The sequence below is a fragment of the Pyrgilauda ruficollis genome, unplaced genomic scaffold (genome assembly GCF_017590135.1).
Source record: "Pyrgilauda ruficollis isolate IOZ18807 unplaced genomic scaffold, ASM1759013v1 scaffold182, whole genome shotgun sequence".
NCBI lineage: Eukaryota > Metazoa > Chordata > Aves > Passeriformes > Passeridae > Pyrgilauda > Pyrgilauda ruficollis.
Window position 1 is genome coordinate 57,172 of NW_024517207.1, and position 25,800 is coordinate 82,971.

The window sequence follows — 25,800 nt, forward strand, 5'->3', positions numbered from 1 at the left end:
TTTACCAATTTCAAACACAAGCCTCAGCACTGGATTTATTATTCTTTAGAATTTTCATGGCGCACTTACAACGTTCCATGCTCAGGAGCACCGTTAGTTTTAACTAATTTAGTAGGGAAAATAATGCATTTCTTAGTTTTTGTTCATCTGATCCCTTCAAGCACAGACCGCCAGGTAACACGAGGGTTCTTTCACACAGCTGTAGCCTGAGGATCCAAAAGGCACCCACAGATTTTTTGGGCCATGATCTCGCCTTGCGCAGTGGTACCCTCTGATTCACATGACAAAAATGGGAACACGCTGACAGATAACACAACGTTTAAAAGCTTTCTCCTTTAATTTTTAAAGTGCAAATGGAGCAAAACAGCTTTGGCACAGGAGATGGGTTTTACAGCACAACATTCTTGTACATTGGCATTCGGTGGCTTTGTCTTGCCTTTGCAGTACCTCCACAGCATGTCCTGATACCGTTTGATCCATCGTTTTCTGAAGAGGAATTACGTATTTCCCCCTACATTCACTAGCAGCTGCTGTTTATAAAAAGGCCAGAAGCCACCTGTACAAGTGACGGTACTCCTTCCACTCTCAAGAATTACATCCAGCAATCATTCTGCAGCTTGGAGCAGAGTAAAACTAATGGAAGTTACCAGTTGTGGTGACATTTCCTCTGCAGCAAAAGCACCTGGTATTTTACAGACATTTCACCTACACTTAAGAAGCTTTTGTGTATTTTGGAGTGTGAGGCAGGTAAGTGAAGAAGGAAACGACTTCACCTTTTCAGTGAACAGCCCCTGGAATTTGCTCTATGAGGCTGATAGCAAACCAGAACCACTGTCAGGTTAGGAACTGCGCAAGCCTCAAAGCCCGTCTAACTACGGCACTCACGCTGAGAATGACGAAAACCAGAGCATGGTGGGTTTCCTTTAAAGGTAACAGGCTTCAGCTAATTGTCATTGTCTGTCAGACTTGCAACATATTGAAGCATTTTATATTTTTTTTAGTATTTTCTTCTTCAGACTATGGGAAAACTTACAGAACCTCAACAGGAGTTCTATTTCCAGATCAAAGAAGAATGTGACTTGAGCACCACGCACAGCACAAAGCCAACTGAAAATACCCTAGGTCAAGAGCAGTATCTGTGATACAACGATAAAATCATTTGCTGCTAACCCCTGAAAAAAATAAAAATGTTTTAACAGATGCTTCTGTTGGGATAAAACTTTTAAAAAGGGGTATAAAATGCCTTGTCTTAGCCCTGGTGAAAAACACTGAAGAAACCCCAAAATACATGACGTGAAATAGCAAACCTATCAAAAGACAGGTTCGTAATAACCACTTTACATTTTAATTACAAATTCATTTAAAAATCACAGGTGAGTCACTGCGTTTGTACCTGCTCCACATGAGGAAGTGCAGAGGTTTGCAATGAATATGAACAAACAGCTCTATTTACAGAGTTTATTAGGATCCATCCATCCATACATTAGGAAAGGCTGTACTGTACCTACTCGCTGCAGCTTGCATGGCAGAGAGCTGCGACCTCCCCAGGCTTAGCATCCTAGTGCAGAGTGGGTTACAGGGAGTTTAGTGACCAGAGCTCAAACCAAGTGGAGGTTCTGTAATGTGAACCAAGTACCTCATTATCAAGTTACTTTGTTATTTCTCCTTGAAAATCAGTTCGAAGGAAACAGACAGACAGACAGACAAGCGCCTGTGCCGCACGAGAGCAGCCCCGTGCGTACAACATCTCCCACGTACCCGAGCTCATTCACCCCGCAGCGTTCAGGCATCAAACATCCCTGGAAGTCAGTGGTTCTGCTGAGACAGTCAGCTGCACAAAATCAGCTACTCGTTTTTGCACCAAGCATAACTCAACTCATACTAAAGAAAAAACAAGCACCTGGTATTCTCAGGAATATACAAATATTTACCACAGTTTTCTCGCTCATTACAAAATCAGTTACAAAAGCTTACAGCACATTATGTACAAACTCTGCCCAAAAACACGGAGGAGCCATCACGTGGCACACTGACACAGCATCCACGGGTCATCGCCTGGAGCTGCCCCAGCTCGCTCCGCTCTCCTCCCGCTCCGCACTCCAGCGCCGCAGGTGTCTCGCGCAGTGCCATAAATAGGTTTTGGGTTGGTGTTTCAGCAGGAAGGAGCTAGTTCTTCTTGTGAAGGAACTTCATTTTGTTACCTGAAGGAAGCACACAGTCAGTCTCCAGCAGACAGCAGAAGTCAACCCAAAGTGACAGCAAATGGGTCTAACTTGTAACCAGCACCAGCAGGGAGAGCTGAGTTACAGAACACCGACTGCTCCAACCCCTTCCTGTTCCACTCCGATTATGCTTTGGTTTCCCCATCCCCAAGTCAAAATGAAAGTGTTAACAAGGACCGTCATTAAATCTGGTTTTATCACCTTCAACTATAATTTTCACCTTCAACTTTATCACCTTCAACTATAATGTCATTGTTTTCTTTTTTTAATTCCTATCACGCTGAAACCGCTGCACTACCTCATTTCACCTCGGGTACGGCTTTTTCAAACGAAAAAAAACCAACCAAACAAAAAAAACCCAAAAAAACCGAAAAACACCACAACCAAAACCCACCATCACCATGAAAATTCATTTCAGAAATACTTCTAAAGGTTTTCCTCACCGAGGCCTCGCAGGAACTTGTTTACTCCGCTTTGTTCCGTGTCCGGGAGCTCTTCCAAATACTGTTCCACCCTCTGCTCGAAGAGCCCTGCGGCAGACGGAGACAGGGATGGGGTGAGCCGTGCCCGGCTGCTCCCGCCCGGCAGCCTCCGCTCACAGCGCCCTTCCGGTAAACCGGGCAGCATTGCAGGGACGCGTTTCCGCTTTCCCGGGGAGCGCAGGGGGATGCAGGGACGCTGCCGCAATCCGCGGGACCCGAGCGGAACAGCGAAACCTGCGCCGCAGGGGAGACACCCAGCCGTACCTTTAGCCCTGCATTTCCTCAGCTCTCTGTCCTGGATGAAGCCAGCGAACATTTGGGATTCCATGAAAACTTCCAAGAAGCGGCGGATACTCTTGGAGGCCACCGATTTACGGAAAGCCTCCCTTTGGAAGGCACGCTCTCCTTTTTCATTCTGGGTTAGGAACAGGGAATAATGGCCAACTGTCTCCACAAAGAATCGGATAAAAACCTCAGACACTAATCCATTCAGGGTGTTACATTCTGCAAAATAAGGCAGCAATAAGACACCAAAATCAGCTGCTACCAGAGCTGTCAGCATTATCCCCGCAGGGCCAGGCTGTGCATCTCCCGCTTCCCTGATGCCGCGCTAACAACTGGCAGGAGTGGCAGCGGCTCCCTGCACCTGGATGCACGTGGAGAGGGTGACAGCGCCATAACCACGGGTGCCAGCCTGCAGAATTGGTGTTCCGTGACCAAGAGTCAGCGAGAATTACAAATCCTCAGCAAACAGCTCAGCAAATTAAACATTTGATGGGCGTTTCATCAAAATCAAACCTCCTATTTTCACTCTTGAGCAAGCTTTCTTCAGAAACTTCTGAATGACTCAGCATTAAAATATTTCTCCTTGAGAATAAGTCTGTACCAAAAACTGATCAAAAAGGGTCTGTGTAGAATTTGAGTTTTCATCATTTCTGAGATGTTTAAATAGTCTTATATATGTAATACATATGACTAGAAATAAATTTCAAAAACTGAATAGGGGCCTGTTTCATACCTTTTAAACACAGGCATCTCAATTCACCCTGGGCTGTTTTTATCACTGCTGAAGAGAAATATGAACCTTCAGAGACAACCCAACCCATCTTGGACTAAAATTCTTTTCTGATGGTACCTGCTTCTCTCCCCTGAAAAAAGCGAGTGCCAAGAGCAACTCCAAACTCAGACACACCCCTAAGCCTGGAGAATTATCTGGATTGAGTTAGGGCCAAGTTAACTGCAAACCTCTGTTTGAGCAAAGGTTCAGAGGAAGTCCTTGTCATTTACAAAGAAATTAAAACAAATCACAGGTGAGGCATCACTGTGGGTCGATGCCGTCAGTCTCATTCTCCCTGTGTGCTCAGAGACAACCTTTGATGTCACCAAAGGCACTTGAGACCTCAAGTCCCATCTTTGTTTCTCCTGCATGGAAAGTCACAATTCCACCTCCCTTTGTTCATTACACAAGTCCCTGTTTCCAAAGGAACTTACCATCATCTGAATCACTATCTGAATCCTGATTTATCAGTTCATTCTTTCTCTCTAGAGCCTGCTCCAGAGCAGCTTGCAATTTTCTAGGCAATAGTGTGTCTTCATCATCCATCTGATAGAGGGAAAAAAATCTTTAAGCCACAATAATCTATTCAGGAACTACAGCAAATACTTTTAGAAGGTTTAGAATTCAGATGAAAAATATTTGCATCTGCTGCTGTCATGGCTACATAATAAATATGTAAATAAAAGAATGAGGATCTATGTGCAACTTACAAATACTTCTAAAAATTTCTTGTCACTCTTAATAAGATTAAGTCAGGAATGATAATCCAAAGAGCAGGTAAACACAGAAATGTGGAATCAGCTCTTCGTCTGACAAAGAGTCCAAATAGCTGTGTTTAACTAAATACACATCATGTGAAGCCTTCCTAGGTGTACACACAGCTGCTGTAGTTGGTTGTAGGCAGCTCCTATGGTTCTTGACAGTTGCTTTACTGTTTTCTAGTCTGTCTTGTTTTCTGGGTCTTGCCCCTGTTGCTCTCTTTATTTCATTTTATGCTTGTTTAGCAGAAGCCAGGTGAGCACAGGAGCCTTAGCTCTGCAGCCACTGTTCACCAGCCAGGGAATCAAACACAAAAGTTTCCCCATACTACCTGCAGACTGTAGGTTTGAAATTATTGACAGCCACATGACTGTCAGGAGTCATCTCCTTGGCACTCATCTCCTTGTTTACAAGGTTTCTGCTTTTCCTGTCACATTAAACTATTCTCCACCTTTGTGCTCTCACTCGGGAATTTTCTTTGCTATTTTTGTCCTTTTCACCTCCAACAGTGTGAGTTTTCTTGCTAAGGTGATGTTATTATCATTGGATGCTTTCTTTCCACTGTGAATACAGTTCTTGATTCCTTCTGACAGTCAGAGCCTCAATCCCTTCTGCACACCTGAGAAGTTCTTATTTGCAGGTGGAACAGAAAATGAGAACTTTTTTTTTTTCCCCTCATCGTTTTCCCTTTGCACACACAATTCCTGCCAAATCCCTCTGATCAAAGAAACCCAATCACACCGCAGGAGTAAACAGCTCACTAGACTGCATGGCAGCATTCTGAGCTGTACTTTACCTGTCTGATGAATCGATCAGATCCCAGGTTAACCATCAAAGCCTACAGAAAAGAAAACACTGCAGTGAAATGTATCTGAAGACACAGAAAACATTCATTTGTTCATTGCTTTTTAATAGCAAAAGATCATCTGCTGAACAAGCCTCAACATGAATCAAATTCCTCCTGTGAAACAAGAGGTTGTGTGCTTTATGAACATTAAGGTTTTCTTTAGAGCTACAAGTCTAATTTAACATAGATACAACAGATCTCATTCTAGACTAATATATTTAAAAAAGCTAAAAGGGTTTTTTTTCCTTAAATCTATGCAAGTTATAACTAATAATTTTTGTTAACATGCAGTTGAAAAGGGTTTCAAGGGGTTTAAAGAAAACAATGTGGAGGCAGCGGGGATTCCAAAGGGCAGGGTGTGAAATATTCATGATAAAAAAGCAGCAAAGCTAAGAGATGGAGCTGAGAAGATGTGGAACATCAATGTTAGGAAAGCAGAAGGAAAACGAAGCAGAGATTTACATGGGCCAGAGGCACACAGGGCCTTGGAAGCCAGCACAAGAAAATTCCTTAGAAAAATGACAGGAAACTAACAGGAACAAGAGAGAAAAGAGTGTGTCCTTGAGTATTTTTGTGGTTTTTTACTGGAAGAGCTGATGAAGTGCAACTCCCCTTTGATTTCCAATATAGTATCAACAAAGTCTTAGAAGTTAAAATTCTTAAAGGTTTTGTCTCCTGTGTGGGCTACGGCTTCATGCACCACTTCCATAAGGATTAAGAGATGTCATAGCAGATGGCTTCCTCTTGTTCCAGAACAAATCAGCATATTTACACCCTCCTTACTGGTGACCAGGTAACATTCATGGGTCTCTGACAAGGTGCCAGGTATGGAAGAGTGGCAGAATAAACGAGAAGAATAAACCTACTGCTGCAGCTTTGCCAAGAGGCAGTTGCCAATGAGAACCAGGCAGAGAAGAAACGAAGAGGCAGATTAAAAATTAAACGTGAGGATTTATGTCTCAGTGGCAGCCCGCTCCTAGGAGAGGCCAGCTTTACTCCAGGCAAACAATTGTGGTGCCAGCTCCTACCTCCTCTACAGGCAGGTCCTTGAGTTTGGGCAGAGAACTGGAGAGCAGTCCCACCAGGAAGGGGGTAGGGCAGCACACGATGTCGATCATGGACGAGGGCAGGACAGGAATGAAGGTGTGCTGCCAGGAGAAGGGGTACAGCAGGGCCACTACAGCATGGGAGCAGCTTGACAGGGTGCTGGGGAGAGAGGAACAGCCAGGTTAGCAAAGGCTTTTCTTGGTTCACAACACCTTCCACCCGCTGAGAAACTCAGCCTGTTGAAATACAAGTGCCCAGGGTGCTGCCTCTCTGGCACTTGTGTCTTCAGTCAGGCCTCGGTCCCCTTTCAGTCCCTGCCCTCTCTGTGCTGTGCAGTGTGGCAGGTCACAGCAGACCCCAGACCAAAGGTACAAAACTCAAACCTGTCTGTTTCAAACTAAAATCCATTTGTTTCATAGCAGATGGTTTGATCTAGAGTAGAAGATTCAGTGTTTCCAAAAGCACTCAAAAGCAGCCACTTTGAACAATGCTTAAAACCCAGAAGTAGCTTCAGATCTTGGCTGTTACGATCATATCAGTAGTAAAAAATCATAATAGTAATGTTCTTAACTACAGGAACAAAGGAAAATGAAAAGTAAAATAAAATCGGGAAAAAATCCTCAAGAAAAACTCTACCAAATCAGATATAAAAAGCCCTCAACCATCAATACCTCTTCCAAAGGAAAGCTGGTAAAAGCAACACATTTTTCAAAGATTGCATATTTTCTGACAATAGCATATTTTTATTATAATACATTTTAAAGGACTTATTAACCAACTTCAGTGATAAATGTATTGATCCTGCTCAGCAGAGTTCTCTAAAATACAGGTTGGTAGCTCCTAAACTTTAAGCCTTGATATTATCATGGAAAATGTCATGCATATGTTGTCCTTCCATCTACTGAATCCGATTCCCTTTTGCAGTCACATGGTTTCCAAATGTTAAAAATTGAGGAACATCATTACCAAGTGAGTTTTTACATCAGGGGAATAAATACTAGCTATCCATATCACAGCTACTACGTCTGCCTCTTGCAGGCTGAGATGACAGAAATTTGGCTCCAACGTGACTGAACTAATTTTCTCGCATTGCAAACTTCTGCTGTGCTTAATGTAGCCACAAAGAACTATAAATAATAACTGCAGAGCTGTTACTGCTTTAAAGTGCTGGGCAGAGATGCTCATTTCTTCTACTGCAAGACTTGGTGGAGACTTTAGGTGGCATCAGACCTCCACCAGAATAACCTTCCTGAGCACTTTTACTTCAGTTGTGAATTGTTCCAAGGCCAGAGGAAAGGTTTCACCTGTTCGTTCCCCGTCAGTGATTTACCTTCCAAGTTTGCTGCATGAGAAAAATGAGAATTAGGGGACAAAGAGAGAAAAAGTTGGGGAAGAGCAAATCCTTGTGTTTTACTGCAAATAGTCTGCTGGCTTGGTCTTAATTGACACTTCCTTTAAGATCTGACAATCCCAGCATGGTTTTATAACAAATGTCGCCTGACACAAGGTTCTTATAAAATTATGCATTTCTCTAATTTATATTTTTATATATAACAAGCAATGGTGCTGCCATTGCTTCGTATTTTCGTCTCAAGCATCTACCACAACCAGCACACTGGTGTGTTTCGGAAGAGCTGTGGAACAGGGTACAGACTCCCAGCACTTCCTCAAGATCTCTTCAATGACTCCCTGGCATTTTCACCTACTACAAATTCAGTCATCTTAGCTGAGCAACTAAAAAAAGAGCCATGTTAAGCTAAAAGCAGTTAGACAAACATTCTTCTGCTCTTCAGTGAGTATTTGTTTCCTTTCTGTAAAATGCCCTTTTGTAACATGTTGTGTTACATGCAGTGCTGTGACGTAAATCAGCCCCTGCAGCCTCTTGTGCGTGCTGTTCCCACGCTGGGGAGGCTCAGCCTCCAGCCCAGGACACTGCAATCTCTTCCTGAGCTTTCCTGGGAGCCAGCTGGGGCAGGGCAGAGCCCAGGGAGCAGCAGTGCTGGGGGTGTCCTGTGGCAGCACCCAGCTCGGCCCTGCCAGCACCCCACAACAGTCACACCACTGCCCTGTCAGCACCTCGGCCTCTGCACTTCAGTATTCTGCACACAGCTCTTCAAATTCAGCCTCCGAAAAACATCCTTGTGGAACATCTCATCCCTATCAACATCCCCTCCAAGCTTCCAGCCCCCCAGAACCTCCTGTTGCCATCCCTCCTGGACACCCCTCTGCAGGACTCCTACAGCTGTCACCAAACTCCCGCTTGTACAAAATGCCTGTGTCTCTGCCCTAGCTGGAAAGATTCATATTTAGAATGGACACCTTTCACTTCAGTGAAATTTCATGGTTTGTAAGGTAAAATTCAGAGATGATAGGTGTAAAGGAACCCCACAGCCTAAATCTCCAACAAAATACAGTTCAGAACCTTTTAAAGGGATATTATTGATGAGAAGAATGCTTACTAAAGTAAAAAAAGAAAGGCCTACCCTGGGAAACCAAGTGTGCTCCAGTTTTTCCTTTCAAAATGTGCAACCCACACATTATCCAACTGTTCTTGTTTATGAGAATTAAGCAGTAAGGTCAGATGGTTTATTTTCTTTAAGGTGTGTGAAGCACAAGAAGTAAAGCAACAGAATAGTCTAAGTTAGATTTTCAAAATATTTTTACTGTTAATACTCTAGGGCAGTTCCAGAGAGCTGGTTTGGAGAATGGGCTTTTCCATTTGGTCTGTGCAGTTTTACAGGAATGCTGCATAATGTTCTAGCTGTTGTTGTACTGGAAAACACTTCTTTATTTCCATGGTTGTCATCTTGTAAAAGAATTATTTGGAATTTGCCAACATTTTGGTCCTCTCTATGCCTTTTTATTCACTAGGTTAAAAAAACCTTCAGTGTTTGATCTTTTCCCCGTGAAGGTAGTAATACAAGATTATGCAAGTATATTGAGACATTCTTTATGACAAATTTCTCTTGAAGAGATCCTTTATCATGTTACAGGCAAAATATGACATTGCTTCTTTCCCACTCAAAAGTTGATTTATGTTACTCTGGGCTATTTTGTTTCCCAAATCATTTTCTCATGATAGCACACAGAACCTTTTCCTTGTTGTGTTGTTGGCTGGGGAGATGCAAGCTCAGACTAAGAGCTGAGGCACCAGAATCTCAGACACAACTGTGGCTCAACTGAATTTTGGAGACTGCTTATGAACATAGTTTAAGTCTACATGAAAAAGCAAATCACTGTGACTTAACAAGAACCTTTTCTGTCCTTTAGATAGGGAGAATGTCTGGTAGCAATTTCTGGGTTGGCTAATGAACAGCCCCAGGCTTAGGCTATATCCATATCTTATCACAGCACAATTAGCACACTCTGAGAAGGACAAGCTGTTGGGCAGGGGATGGACACTGCCCTGGCTGGGATGTCGGTGCTGGCTGTGCTTGTTTCAAGGACTGTGGCTTGTTGTACCCTGCAAGTCACCAACTCTCTCAAACTGTTTAAGTCATATTCAGTTACACCTTCTACTCACAATGGAAATATTCCACAAATATTTCCATTCCTTGACAAGGGATTCCTTGATAAGTCTCTTTTCTTTCTAACAATAGCCAACAGTCATATTCCTTCCTGCTTCTCCCTCCACACCTAGAACTTCTCACAGGCCCAAGGGAGCTTCACACATGGAGCATCTCCCAAATCCAGGATTAAGCCTCTAGCACAGACAACCACTTGATGATATGGCTCCCTGATCCCACCTCACTATTGACATGCACCTCCACAGTCAGTTTGGCATTTGCATTGAAGGAGAAGGTGAGAATATCCCTTTCCTTCCTATACTTCCCCTGAGGGACAGACAAGCTTCCTCAGCCAGGAGAGGAGGGAGGCAACCCTTACATGCAGGGCCAAGCCACCCAGCAGCTCTGTCACCCGAGGCTGGTGCCAGCTCTGTGCTGTGCCAGTGCTCTGGACCGTGCCCTGGACTGGGACCAGCTCACCGAATCTGGGTCCCTGCTTCCTCACGTTGAGAAACACAGCCAAAAATGTAAATTCACAAAAAAGTGTTTCCACTGTTTAATTTTCCACAACCTTTTTATGTTCCTCATTTCTCCCTGCTGATTAAATGATGTTGCTCTGTCCACATTTGCTGAAGTCTTTCATCTGCCCTGTTGACACATCCATGCTCCAGCCCACAAGCACTTTGAGACTGAGTTACCTCCCTGACACACATCCCTTGTCTGCTCACGAGAGCTTCCTCCCGCTTGAGGCTGGAGTCTGGAGGCTCTGTCCTTCCCAAGTGTAACCTCTTGACTCACATGGGTATTACACACCCAGATGTCTCCTCGTCACAGGCCATGGCCCTGCTTTTCTGGGACAGCTCCTACCCTTGGGTCACCAATGAATTGTGCAGCAAAAACAGATCCCTGACACTTCCCTCCTAGACACTTCCATGCCTCTCCTGATCCTGGATTAACTCCAGCCTCTGACAGAGACAGAGGTGTGTGACATCTCTGCAAGATAAAACAGTCCGAAAGGTTTGCAGAGGACTGTAAAGGACTCTGGGGAGAGGCTACAGGCCAAAGGCTCAGCCCATCTCCCCTCCAGCGCATTCAGGCTGCAGAGGTGGAAAGGACAACATAGAAAACTTGAAAAACATCAAGTAAAGGGCAAGTGGAAGTAAAAACTGAGGCAGCCTCATACACTTTGGGTGCAGATGGGGTGCAGGCAGCACTGCTGTTGCTGTGCTGGCAGTAATTCAGAGCAGTACTGTGCTGTGCCAGATACAGTGCACTCTAAGGCTCTGACAAAATAAAGGTTTCCCTGGGTGCATAAGAATAAATAAGAGCAGCATTATTAATCAGGTTGATAAGAATAAGTAATAGCATCAGGGATAAGACATAAATGAAAACTTCTGAGTGTCAGAAGTGACAGTCTCCAAACTCCAGCTGTCTCAGTGAGCTCCTGCAGCATTCCTGCAGGTCAGCTTTTGGAGCGAGCCCTTGAGGATCCCTGGCCCTGGAAAAGCTGCCTGACAAGGGGACATGTTACTGCTTTACTGATTTGTGCCTGCTCCACAGTGTGGGTACTCAGCTCCAGGACTCCCCCTGTTCCCCAGGTGCTCTGCCCCTGAGGCCCCTGAGCCCCCACATCAATGGTTTGTCCTTCATTCCGGGATCTGTGCTGTGAGGATACATTTTTTGTTAACCCACATACTACCAGCTACTCACCAAAAAGGGCAGAGAGGAATAAAATAAGAATCCAAGAGTTCATCTGCTGTAGTGGTGCAGGATATCTCCAGTTTTCCAGCCAGTACAAAATTATCAGACATGACAAATACAAATTCTTCCTATACAAAATCATTGCTGTTTCTCTCTTACCACTGCTAGGATGTTTAATAGGGGAAAAAAATCTTCAATTCCTGTCTTTGGACTCAAATCAAAGAAATTGCATGTTTTTCCAGCTTTTTTAACAAGAACTAACCCTTAAGGCCTACAGCTCCTGGTGGCTGTGGGATACCTCCCTATTTGTAGGATTGCTTGCATTTGTAAGGCATTATTTTCACGTGATATGGATTCAAAATTTGACTTGTTTTCAGTAATGTTTTTGAGCTTGTGTGTCTGCCTCTGAATAACCATTTTGGTTTCCAATTTAAAGCAAAGATATATAGAATCAAAATAATTCAGGTAGGAAGAAACCTCAGGAGATCAACTGATCCAATTCCTCCTTGCTTGACATCAGATCAGTTTGTTTCCAAAACAAAAAGAAATTATACATTATTTTGAGAAAATATTAACATATTAAATTATATTAATATAAACATGTTATATTAAACATCTTTGCTGCACCTTTTTGTGAAGGAGATAGTGCCCTGTGTGCCAAGGACTCCTGCCTAGTGATGTCTAAATTCACTCTGATTTGGCTGTGTTAGAAGCCATCTTAAAATAATATCTTTTGTGCATTTGTTTATTTAAAATAAATATTTTATTTATTTTAAAATAAATATTTTAATATTTTATTCATTAAAATAAGTATTTTTGTGCACTAAAAAGACCCTTATTTAGCTGCTCATTTCCTTAGAATAAATTGTTAGCACTAAGCAAGACCTCCTTCTGTAGCCTTGGGCTACACTGAGAAATTAAAGCTCCTTTGGGAGAAAGGGATCATCTTCTTCCCACAGGGAACCTGAGGGGAGGGAAGAGCAGAAAAGGAAAGGAAGGCAGGGAGGAGGCTGAACAAAATGCAGAGAGGTAAAATTAAGATCTGGGAGGTAGAACTGGGAGGGGAGGGAGACAAAACGAGCCTGATGAGCAGGTGAAAAGGAAACTGAGGGCAAAGGGGTCAGGATGTAAAATGAAGGGACAAGACAGTGACTGGCTGGGCTGAACAATGGGAAAGCCATTCAATATGAACATGACTAAAGCTGTCACACACATGCAGCCCAATCATGAGGCCCCAAGGTGAAACTTGTCCTCCCTGTTGCTACAGGCAGAGGGAAGGAGGTGAGGCTGTCTGATGCCAATTGCCCCTCCCCTGTCAGTACCAGAGATGCTGAGAGGGGCAGCAGCTGCAGGAGGGAAGGTCACACACCAGGACAGCTGAAGGTGACAGAAGCTCAAAGCTCACTGGTGGCACAGGTGGAAATCAAATACAACCAGTGCTCTACACTTCAGCCAGTGCTGCTAAGCAGACAGACACAAACCCACAGTTTTATCAGGAATAGTTCTCAGACTGAAAATTTCTTCCACAACAGATACATTTACCTGTCCCTGAGAGGAAAAAGATTACACAAACCAATACAAACACCAGAATTTGGGCTTAACGTATTTTTGTTTGACCTAAATTAATTCTAATCCAGTAAATTATCTGGGCAGTAATAAAATAATTATTTCCACTGATTACAGAGCAGCAGGAGTTACAATCAGGTCATGCCTCACCTCACCAATTAAAGCATGAGGGGACAGGCAAATTACTGTTTTAGGCTTTGATTCAACACATTATTTCAGCAGAAGCTTCAGCTTTAATTTACTTTCACTGTGCTGAAATACTTTGCTGAAATGAAACCTCAAAGACCTTTATTTTCCCACTTCTGTTTTAATCAGACCAGCCCTTAAGACATGATAACACCTTCTGAGCCACAAGTTCCCTCACTGCTGTGGGAGAGGCTGCTGCAAAGGCAGCCTCTCATCAGCAAGGCATGTTGAAGCTTTGAAAATTTGAATAATTTTATACTTTTGTAGAAGCCCTTCAGGGGCTGGGCAAACTACAGAGGTTCCTTCAAGCCTTTCTAAGGTGGTTTGGAACTAGAGACTGTAATTTTTGAAGCTAATAAATATTGTAGTTTCATGTTAATGTATTATTAATACATTTTTTAATTTTAAGAATATAATTTATTTTTAAAGTCAAATAATTAGATTTTAACGTCCTGGGTTGAGAATTCCTTGTGGCAGAATCCTTCTGTAAAGGGCCCAACTCTGTGTAGGGGTACACAGGGAGGAGGACTCCCCCGCTGCTGCCAAGCACTTCTCCTCACCTGACCTTCAAGTGAATCTGTAAAAATCTGGGTGTCTGCAGGAAGGTTGCATGTGTGACCTAAAAGAGAGTTCTGAAGTTGCTGAATCTCCTGTTAATAAATCTGATTTCGCTACACTAATCAATAAGATGTTTAAAATCAAAATAATGGGTTCATATTACATGAAAAATTGCGTGAGTTTGGGCTGTAAAAGCCAGAGTAATATTTTGCATTGTGATTTATTTTATACAGCAAACATTTAATAAGAGGTGAACTAAGAGTCACCACCTGAGGTCTTTAGTTGGCCTAAAGTATGCAGCTAATGTTGTATCTCTGATCAGTACCCAATATCCTTCTTTTCAGGGAACACAGACAAATCTGTGCATATTTCAAATTGCTTTTTCTCTTGGTGGCATAGGAGACCTGCCAATGGGAGGCTCAGCTCCTAGTGTTTGAATAAAATTAGGAATTCTCCAGTGTAAATGTGATGATGGTTGGGAACACGTACAGTTCATGTGGGGATCATGGTGAGGCAGGTCCATTTGGCCCATCTCAAATTCAGCAGCCAGTTCTGAACATTTCACAACTCAACCATCATACACACTGCAAGCATTATTGCTGCAGTCAGCCTCTGGCACAGGGTAAGGAGCTCCCCAAAGCACAAACAGCAGATCTCCCCTGTCTGTTATGGGCTGGAACATCTCTCACTCAGACTTAACAAATATTCACATGCATTACCAGCAGTGAGGTAACAGCTCAGTCCAGAAGCAGGTGAAAATCCCTCATCTGCACAGGAGCTGGACAAAGCAGAAGCTTGCTCAACAAGTGAACGCTTCCCAGGGTGAGTGATTGCTTTGCCAAGCCAGCAGCGCTGCCCTGGCACCCTGTGTGCTCAGCCTCCAGGTCCAGCCACACTCCCCCACCTGGCAAGCAGCAGCCTGATGCAGAAGTGAGAACCAAACTTTGCTTGTGCCAGGGGTGAAGGGCAGAGTCCAACCACAGTGGCTTCCCTAATTTGAATACTGACATATTTGCTGCAAGTGACCTTTGCGCTATCTCATGGAATGCAAACAAGTGATAACACTGGCAGGGAGAGGGGGGTACTGAGATTGAGGAGGAAATGCATATTTTCCACATCACATCAGGCCAATTATCAGTTATTGTCCTTTCTAAAATCTTTCAACTATGCTTACAGCTCCAAGAGTGAAGCTGTTTAACCTTCACACCACTCAAGTGGCAGTTTTGGCCCATGCAAATGAGCTAAAACCAAACCCAAGACTTCTTTTACAAGTAACAATTCACACTTCAGGTTTTTTGTGGTTCTTTCTACGGGGCAGCAGGAGAGCAGCCAAGCTTGTAAAACTCTCAGAAAGGAATCCCAGTATGTCCTCACCTGTCTGGCAAAAGCAGTACTGCAGTTCCTTATCAGTGGGGCACCAGTGACGCACTTAATTTTGGGACAGGTCCAGTGACTACTGAGGGTGAGTTATGGAGAGCACAGGCAGCAATGCCTTTGTGCTATTGATGATTCCTAGGAGGAGATTTTTTTATGACGAACTAAAGGTTACAACCCTGTTTCTGGAATTGTTTTCCCTGACTTTGATTCACGGAGCCATGGTTTGCCTCACTGCAATGTCAATGAGTACAGTTCATGGAGCAGATTTGCCCAACATTTTGTGTCATCATCTGTGTTCCTTTTCTGGTCCCTCCTTCTTGTATTTGACAGAAAACTGAGTGGGCAACATCTTCATTACTAAACTCTTGCCTGGCCACATCCCCTTCAGCTTTAGTGTGCAACATCCTCTCCTGATTTGGGCTGTTTTACCCTCCCAGCATGGATCCATCACTGACACTGAACGTGTTCCCACAGCTTCACAGAGATGGACACCATGAAAGATGATGGGCCCTCAGAGGCTCTTTTCTTAAAGCCAGTGGATTTTTCAGTCACATAAAGTAATTCAGATTTTCAATGTATGATAATTAAACAACTCATTAGGACATATCAAAGAAGAAGTATGTGCAGGTTCATTCTGACTATACAGGAGGCTTTCTTTTTGGTTTTCATCCAAATTTTGCAAAAATCTCCAAAAATTACATAATTTGCCAGATTTTAGTTCAGTAAGAGCTGCATTTTCAGAAGCAGTCCCCCCCTTTTGAGAACACCTGAGTGACAGTGTGGGGTCCCACAGATAACCTGCAGAGCACAGCCCTGGCTCATGTTAAAGATCAAGGCTGCATCCCATGGAGCTGAGAGCTGCAGAGCAGAGAACACTGTTAGGAGAGCTCTCCCTCTCTCAGAGAGTGGCTTTGAAGTACATAATTTAAAAGAAAGCAGAGAACACTTGATTAAAGAAGAATGTGGTATTAACAATGCCCTTATTTTTTGCTGCTGTAATACTTGTGTGTAAGTGAGGCACATTAAAGCCTCTGGAGAAAGAGACATGCAAAGCGCCCTCCAGAATGAGGACTTGCCTTTTCAAGAAAATGGGATTTGGTAAAAAAGTCATTGCTTTGGACACATCAGCTACCTGCCCAAGCTTTTTCAGGTGGTTGCAAGGAAAAACAAACCAAACATTTCCAAGTGTGAAGTTATCCTTTGTATCCAGAGAGTTATCCAGTCCCTTTCCTGCAGGACGATTTGTTAGCATGAATCCAGAGCAAAAGAGGTCTCTGAGCAGGTGCTCCAGAGGAGAGTTAACTCCTTGTTCTTTCCACACTGGGACATTTGCTCCCACCAGTCCTTGCTCACACTGGGGGTTTCAGATTCCCAGGCCATCGCTCCACTGTTAACAGCAGGACAGCTGTAAAGCAGGATGGAGTATTTTTCTAGGTAGTAACCAATTAGTAACCTCCCCCTAATCCATCTCATTTAAAAGCTGAAAAGAGGGAATCTAAATCCTCTTGCAAGGAGCAAAAAGTCAAGTTGGGAAGATGTTGCAATTTACTGCCATATTGTGCCAATAAGCAATCCATAAGGGAATTACCAAACAGCATGGTTGTCTTTGCATCCCATTTCATTTCACAGGGAAGGGAGAGAGAATTTTTTTGTACAGATTGAAAGTGGAAAAATTATGTTTTCCCACTGTAGAGCATTGTCCAAAGCCTGGAGTAACAAATAAATACCACTAGAAAGCAGGGGAGGAGGGAAGGAAGAAAAGGAAAATTATACGAGCTCTACCATTCTTGGGACATGGCATATTAAAAATGCCATTGGAGTTTATTGCACATTAAAAATGTCACTATTAGGTTGTTTTCTCTGGGATTGTGGAATATTAAATAAGCCAGAGACTTTGAATGTTCATTTTGTTTCTTGGTCTGTCCCTTTTGCCTGACACACATTTTCCTACTATCCTTGTACAGCTGCTTTGTTGGCATCAGCCATCATACAATCTAAGCGCTAGAGAAAGTAATCCAAGTGGTACAAAATGTAATTACCTCTTAAGAAAAGGGAATAAAGTGCAAAATTTCTCCCAAGAATTTTGGGAGACAGCTCTGCTAGCCCCCTGGAGAGGGGCTGGTCTGGCTCTTATTGGAGGAAACAGAAACTCTCTGGTTATGTACGTAAGAAATGGATGTTTTTGCTGTAGAATAAATTCTGTCTACAGTGGATAATTATACAAGGGCTCATTCCTTCCACTGCAGAAATTAGTGAAAGAAATTCTCTAGCTTATCTTCAGCATTCAGACCGGACAATCACAATAATCCTGACAGTATTAAGATAGCACTTCAAGTTCTTTGGATAAAAATACACCAGAAGAAATGTCAGCTATCCATACTTCTCCTGGGTTTAGAGAGAAGATCTGTGAGTTATTACACATTTCACAGGTGCAGTAGTCTGCATCTCCAAACATCTTTAATGCACAGTTGATAATTAAAGGACTACCAAGACCTTGTAGCCTGTGCTCAGAAATGGTAGAGACCAGTCAGAGACTGACAGCAGTAAATTCTCCCTCACAAGCTGGTTTCTGGCATGTATTTGTTGTCAAATTTCTCTCACCTTTCTTTTTCTGGAGGTTTTTGTGACGGGGAAAGTAAAGGAAGTCTTTATTGCTGGCCAAAGCTCATGTCTGTTTACCAAGCACATTTCTCTCTGTGCTAATACATGTGGGTTTATCTTTTAAGCTGCAGGTTGGCAGACTTTACAAGTGTTACAAGATGACAGCTACTGGAAAGGAGCTTTCCCAGGCAGTTGGTGAAGCTGTTCAGACCTGTCACAGCCATGATTCGTTTGTAAGAATTAAATCCTACTTTTGTTCGTGAAAAAAGAACAATAAGGAAATAGAGAATGAGTTTGCACTTTAGTAATCTGCCCCAGAACTTAGCTATTCTTGCTTTTCCACTTGACCTTGCTACTGGACTGAGGAGCAATGATTTACTACTAAAACATTGTCACTTATTTAAATTTGCATACTTTAACTTGAGCTACAAGATCATGCTATGATTTTGGCTGCTAGGTTAAAGGATGTTTTTTAGGTAGTCACCAAGAAATGGGGACCAGGCTACTGCTCAGCTCTTACTGCCAGTTTCTGCCAGCCTGGCCCCAAAACAACAGATTCAAACATGAGGAGAGGCATCACCACTCCCTGAACATCCTGGGCACAGTGAGCCAGCCCTGAGCTGTGTCTGTGCGTGAGAATAGGGGAACACTGCTGTTTTCTGAAAGCCTTTGCCCTTGAACACAAGAACACTCTGCTCCTCCTTTGCTCCAGAGTTAACAGAGACGTGCCTGTGGGATGGCTTCCCCACTATTTACATATTTCTGCTCTGTCCTGTATTAGTCAGTGTTTCTGTCTCCAGCCTGTAACCTTTGGTCAGGTCTGGGATCTGCCTGGACTTTCTGCAGTTGTGCTGGAAGAGAGATTCCTCCTGCAGTTCAAAATACCATGGCGAGGAGCAGGGATAGGGTTTTCTCCCTGAGGCCCATGATCCTGCTTCACTGAGAAGTAGCTGAAATATCTCATATAAAACCAAAATCCACAACAATGAAAAGTTGTTTTGTCCTTTACAAGAGCAGGGGCTCTATAAAAGAATTTCACAGCCCCAAAAGTTTTCAAAAGAAGAATACTGGAGGATTTGGATCCATAGCAAAAAACAAGCCTCATCCAAACACTCCCACTGACTGTGGCTGGCATTGGACCAGACCCATATGTGAAATTTAAGCAAAATATCCTCAGAGTTCTTCCCAGTATAGCGGATTACAGAAAGAGTGGTTTTTGTATATAAAAAATGGGGTTATAACCAAAGGGCATTGCTATGTCCAGGGTCTTCCTTTCCCCTCTCCAAACATTCAGGGGAAAAGGCAAAGACACTGTTCTCACACACATGGATACATCACCTCCTCAGCAAAAACATCCACAAATTTGTTTCCCTAGCATAAAACTAAAACAAGCAGAGAAATGTTTTTCTTCCATTGTTTACTTTCTATTTGTTTTCTGTTGCTACCTTTGTGCCTGCAGCAAGGTCAGTGTTCCTGAGCCCCAGGCCCCACTGGCTGTGCATCTGCTGCCTCTCAAACCCCAGAGGATGGCACTAGAGCAGCCCCCCTTTGCAGCTGGCAGGCACAGGACTATTCCAGAGCTGGGGTGAGCAGGCAGAATATTGGGAACATAAACAGGGGTTCCCAGTGGGACAGGGATTAGAGCTGGGATGAGGCATATCACATCAGCTGTGCTTTCAGCAGATTTTTAAGGAATTGGAGCCTTAATTCGAGCCTTAAGTTTCCTTTTTAAGCACTGTGATATTATTATTATTATTACTACTACTACTATTATTCCAAGTTTCTTTATTATTTTTGTTTCCCTGTTGTCTTCTCCACCGTTCACAGAAAGAAAAGTTCTGAAAGGTCGCTGGCAGATTCACATTCATTTTTGAAGGTGAGCAAACAGCTGCAGGGATTTATTCAGCCAATTTCAAGCAGAAAAAAACACATCAAATTTTAAGGGGAAAAATACCCAAACCTAACTGCACATATCTAACCAGGGCAACCTCACAGTGCTGTCATTCAGAACTTGGCTGTTGTTTGCTTTCCTCACTACTTGGGAGCATCACTCTCTGTGTTAACAAACAATCTCTTTCTGAAAAGATCAAGGATTTTAAATTTTGGCACATTCTGGGCACTATAAGAACTATAAATAACAACTTACTGAATGAATCTCACTTCACTAGGCATGACTTTCCCAAACCTGTATAATTGTGAAATCATTTACTGCTGGAAGACCCATGAAACAGACAGCCACAAAAGCCCATTGCATCTTATTGTTTGAAGCCTAAACCCCAACATCATTTATTTCTAAGCTAGTTTTTGGGTGCATACAGAAATCAAACCCTTGTAAAATCATTTTAATTTCCTGCTCTCATTCTTTGGGCACAGAGTGGACTTGTGAGATATTTAGCTTCTCTTTTTTCCCCACATTACTGGTAAACTCCAGTTTCAGCCAGGATGCCCATAAACAAAACTCATGTCAGACAAGGCAAAGGTTCCAAGAAGACAGTTACTAGCTCAAAGCCAGAGTGTTTCATTTTAGACTTCATCCCTATTTAAACCATTAAAATCTCAGTAAGTATTGAATTTAAATCCACTGTCACTTTCTCCAGGCTCTTGTCAAAGGACTCATTATTAGTTTTTGGTTTACAGTACCTCCTAGATTCCCGTGCTGACAGGGACCACACTGCACGAAGCAGAGCTGCTGCACACACAGAGCAGGAAGGGGTCTCCATCCCAGAGTGTCTGGGGTCCCAGACAGTGCAGACAAAAGATAAGAAAGAGGTGCTATGTTTCCAGCCTGTGACACTCAGCAGGTCAGAGGGCTCAGAAGGATAGCTCAGGATTCACAAGTCTGCATGCAGAACCTTATCTACCACATCAGATTTTGTCATCCTCTTACCAAGTGAAACCAAGTACACATGTACAATAAAGGGTACATATGGATATAGTAAAGCATATGAACATAAGCCCTTTTTGTAAGAAAGGTTCTGTCCCTTCTTACAGGAGCAAGCACAAAACCTCCCAAGCCTCTCAGATCCATCTGAATCCTCCCTTTTCTCCTGTGTTATGGCCCTTATCCCATGGCCCTCTCTCACACAGAAACAACAGCTCACTGGAGAACAGCTTCTGCAGGAGAGCACAATGTAGGAATATACATTTACCAAAAGGGATCTGGTTCCTGTGTGCCAAAAGGGTGAGCAGCACACTGCCTGTAAGAACACTTAGTCCATGCTCCAAGGCCTGTGGGACTAGGCAGCTACCAAGAGAAAGGAATTGCACAGGCAAGCCTGAACTCCCAGCCAGGGCTGCAAAGTGTATAAAACCCTGGCTGCCTGATAAAGTCCTGGGTTACCACAAGCCCTCAGTATCAGCAACACAGCTGCTTTCCATGCCAAGCTACCTTGAGCCTGTCAAAGTAGGTTTCATTGTTGATTTTCTCTGCACAGTGCCCAGGGCTCTATATGACATTGGCTAGGTCAGCTGTCCCAGGGAAATGTTCCAGGGAATGGCTGCTGTCTGTCTCATCCCTCATGGCTGAGAACCTTTCCCACAGCAAGGCATCCCTGCAGGGCTGTGCCTGTGGTCCACAGAACACTACAGAGGAGCAACTGGGAGCTCCAGAGCAGAGCAGCAGTTGGCAGCTGCGCAGCAGAGCCCTCACTTTTGCTGTACCACTTCTGTGAGTTTCCACACAGATCACTGTGCCATTGGAAGGAAGGCAGATCTGTGTCAATCTGAATTACAGTCTGACTTGTGGGTGCTGAAAGAATGGCAAAACAGAGACAGAATGAGGTGAGTAAACATGCTGTAGGAAAAGTCAGAAGGATACACCAAGAGTATTTCTTGAGCTACCTGCTCCAATATTCATGGTGTGATTCATATATCTACTAAAGTACTACAGGGTACTAGTTACACAATTCTCATCACAGGTTTATGTGAAATTAAGTCATCCCAAATGGTCATTCAAACCAAGGGTTACTGACAAGTGAAGGGATGAAATAAAATGTTCCTGTTGTTCTAGACACACAAAAGACTGCTAAGGAAGTAACTTTATAACCTGAGAAGGGTCTGCAGCTTTAAGAAATTCTCCCCTAAAGGTTGTAAAGCTTTTACTATGCAAAGTATTTTTGCTATTATATACACTGGCGGCCACTAAGTGCAGCTATTGTTTCTGGCGGTCATTCAGAGGAGGTCGGGACTGATAAAATGTTTAGCAGAGTTTGTTTGGGTAGATCCATCTGTGTTTTTAACCTCCCATACAGCCTCCGGTGTCCTTTTAAAAGATGCTGGATGTTCCTGAGTCTAATAAATGGCAGGCTTTACTTTTATTTGCCATTTTTTATTATGTATCACGCCACAGAAAAGAATGTCTTCTTTACATTACCCACACTTTTCTGCATGGATTACAGAAGCATCTAAAAAATAGGATTTTTTTCGCTGTGGGGCAGGGGTGCAGCTTACACAGAGCTCTCATTTCCTTGGGAAAGGCCATGGGGAGATGTGGCCTGTTGATCTCACTCCTTACACCTTGGGCTGAGTTCAAGAGGAACAAAGCAGGGGAGGAACAAGGAGGGGAGATTGCAATCAAAGGGCAGGGAAGCAAAAGGTGTGTTCAGAGGTTCTAGCAAAGAACCCCAGATGGAGCTTCCAAAAGGAAATGTTTTCAGGTCACATGAGCACCAGGAAAAATATCCTAAATAGCTGGGAAGCACTGTGATAGCAATTTAACACTCACGCTGGATGGGTTTGGTAGGGCAGGAATTGAAACAGCCCCAACATAAAGTCTCAGTATTGCACAGAGCAAATCAGGGGAGCTCTCAGCACCCCACTTCCCTGCCTGCCTGCACTGCATGAGCAGAAGGTGAAGCACCTCAGCGACAACCTCTGCCACTCTTTATGAGTATCTGTATCCAAAACCTGACAGAAACATTGCTGGCACTACACTGTGTCAAAATGCTGTGCAAACATTTGCTGACTATGAAGAAGGTGAGAAGTTGTATTGCCATTTTACAGGTGGGAAAGACAGAACATCCATGGATGTAAAAAGACATTTAAATCTTCCAGTGAGAGGATCCTGACATCTGAAAATCATTCAGTACATTTCCTAAAGCCTTTTCCACCCAGAGACCGCCATCCTGCACGTGTGCTTCAGGTGCCGGCACCACTCACCTGAGCTTGTCCGCCACGAAGATGACGCGGCGCTCGAGCAGGAGGGAGGCGAAGATGCGGATGATCTGCCGCACGCTCAGGCACCGGAAGAGGCACTCGAAGTCCACGTGCTCCAGGCGGGAGTCCATGGGCCGCCGCAGCTCGATGACCTGCACAGAGCCCACAGCAGCGGGGTCAGCAGCGCCGGGGGCCCGGAGCCAGCCCGGCCCCGCAGCGCCGCGCCTGCCGTCTGAGGGGACACGCGGTGACCCAGCCCCTCGCGTGCAGGCACGCAAAAACAATGGTGTATTTATTGCACAACGCCTGTCATGCCATTCTTCCCAGAATACAGCTGTGTACGATGACTGTCTGCTGTCATCTCCAAGGGAAGCAAAATTCCCCCTTCCAAACATTCTGTAAGAGATGTAAAGCTTGGCTGAGTCGAGAGTATGAAGCAAGTAACAATCAAACGCTGGAGATGGAAGCTTACAGGGTTGAAACAGACATAAAGTCAAGGTAAATTGGGTTCTAAGCTTGACTAACAATTCACATTAACATCTAGATAGGAGCCTGGGACTCAACTAAAAGGCCCGGAAGACAATGAACCCAATTTACTTCATTTCCACTCTCCTGTAATGTGTCATTCACTAGAGAATGTTTAAAACCTTTCTCTTTTCATATAAAGATATGTACATATATATATACTTAACTGGGGAGTCAGGACAAGGTCTTAGATGGTGAGTTGTGACATCCCTTTACAGTCTAATTTTCATACTTCATCCATGACCTCTGGCCCTCTCCTTCCTTTTCTCAAATGCCTTTTCCTTGATTCCTTTATTATATCTTCCTTTTACTCTGCAATTGACATGTTCAGATGTGGAACTTGAAGGCAGAGGACAGAAAAAAGAAGAGGGAAAAATAACGTGAAGAAGAGAGTAACAGAAGGAGAAAAATATGAAGCACAAGACAGCAAATGATGGACTATTGAGGAATTTGAGGAAACAGAAGGGAAAGGGAAGAAGTTGGCCAACTTGAAGCCATGTTGAAATCTCTGAATATATATTAACAGGAACATGCATGCACCTTCTTTCCATATGTCCAAAAATCACCATCACTTTATTGCTTTAGACTAGTTTTATGTTTTCCTGCACGTGACACCACATTCCACAAGCAGACTGGATCAGGTTTTAACTGGAGTAGCCCTTACAGAATTCCTCACAAACACTGTCTTAAGGATATGCTCAAGATCACAGGATACTGTAAACAAAATAAGTTCTTATCAGTTTAGTTGTGATATTGTTTGTGATCAGTAACACACAACTGTAAAAAGAAAACCACTCTTAGAACAGTATGTATCAAAAATAGATATCAAATAAATCAAATAGATTTGATTTTGAAATACAGGAACAGTATGATGTATAGACACCCATCATTCAGCTGCTGCCCCAAACAACAGTAAGAAACAAACTGTGGAGTGACTGTACCAGGAATGGCTCCTTGGAAATGCTGGCTAACTCCTCCTCACAATCAGCAGAGGTGCCCACTTCCATTCCTTAGCACTGAGACTGCAAGCTCAAATCAAGTGTATGTGCCAAAGCAGGAGGGGCTGATTCTACTGCAAACCTGCCAACACGAAAATCTTGCTGCAGGGTAGGATGCAATGCAAGTTATGGCAGCTTCTACAAATACCAGGGATGTTTTCTGCTGCCTGGCAAAGCCTGCTGCCTCAGTCTGCTCATCACAAAGAAATACACTGTCTGCTTCCCAATTAATCACCATCTTTGTTTAGGCAAGAGGAGCCACAATGGAGGGATAAGATTCTGTTCCTAATTAAGCCAGTGCATTCCATTTAAATAACGAGTTTGTACTAGCACAACAGAGAGCAAAGCTCAGCCAGAAGAGAGTTGTTTGTTTGTTGGAATTATCTCAATATTTTTCTTTGGGAGAGTTCAGAAGCTTGAGCAGAGGATAGAGAAGTTGCAGATCATGGCTCCCAGTCACATTCACACAGAAAAAGCATTGTCAGCTCTTTTCCCTGTTATGCCAATCACCCTTTCAGATGTTGCCTCTCTTCAGAGATGTTTCTTCTCTTCAGAGAAGAAAACGCAGGTGACTTTAAAACGCCTTGCAAGTCACTTATACAGGGAACCCTTTATATTTCATACCATACATTACAGGCCCACTCCACTGAAGTCAGTGGCATTACATTTATAGAGAAAATACAATTTAATGCAAAAATAACAAAGGCACTGTAAAAAAAAAACCCTAAGGAAGATGAAATAACCCTAAAGGGGAGTTTTTTCTCTCTACTTTCACTAACTGGGACGAATTCTATTACTGTCTTCAGTAATGAATCCCCTGTATATGCTTGACCATCTGAGTGGAGCTACTCTATTCTTACGTAGGGGCATGCAGAGAACAGAATTTGACATAGTAAATGGCTGGTCAGCCCCAAGTTGAGAAAGCCTTTTAATCAATACTGCCATTTTCCGATAAGGCACATGTTGTCTAATGCTAGGCTTCTAGCTACTTGAGTCAGGAATAAAAAGAAATGGTATCTATTATACGTGTGCACACACACATAAAAGAGTTTTACATGACATACTTTCCTTTGAGAGCCAGTTAAAAGGTATTTATTACCAAAGAGAGCCATTTAAATGCTGCTCCTACCATGGCCAGGACCAGCAGTAACAAGGTTTGAAATAACAAGCAGCTGCTGAAGTGCTCACATACAGACAGCATGGGAAACTCCCAC

The 25,800-nt window shown here is 43.4% G+C and overlaps 1 protein-coding gene across 9 annotated transcripts in view; it reads right to left on the reverse strand.

Annotated features, from left to right (window-relative positions):
* Nucleotides 1–313: 313 nt before the first annotated feature.
* DENND2B (DENN domain containing 2B) overlaps nt 314–25,800 on the reverse strand; it is a 153,364-nt gene continuing 127,877 nt past the window's right edge. For 5 of the 9 annotated variants that reach the window (XM_041464639.1, XM_041464641.1, XM_041464640.1 and 2 more), the window contains 7 exons: nt 23,067–23,215; nt 6,396–6,573; nt 5,317–5,358; nt 4,196–4,307; nt 2,969–3,208; nt 2,666–2,752; nt 314–2,201 (listed from right to left, as the gene is read on the reverse strand). In XM_041464639.1, the coding sequence (XP_041320573.1) occupies nt 2,167–2,201; nt 2,666–2,752; nt 2,969–3,208; nt 4,196–4,307; nt 5,317–5,358; nt 6,396–6,573; nt 23,067–23,215 (843 nt within the window). In that variant the 3' untranslated portion in view covers nt 314–2,166. The remainder of the gene's footprint in view (nt 2,202–2,665; nt 2,753–2,968; nt 3,209–4,195; nt 4,308–5,316; nt 5,359–6,395; nt 6,574–23,066; nt 23,216–25,800) is intronic. The other 4 variants (XR_005954877.1, XR_005954876.1, XR_005954875.1 and 1 more) reach the window with 4 other exon arrangements.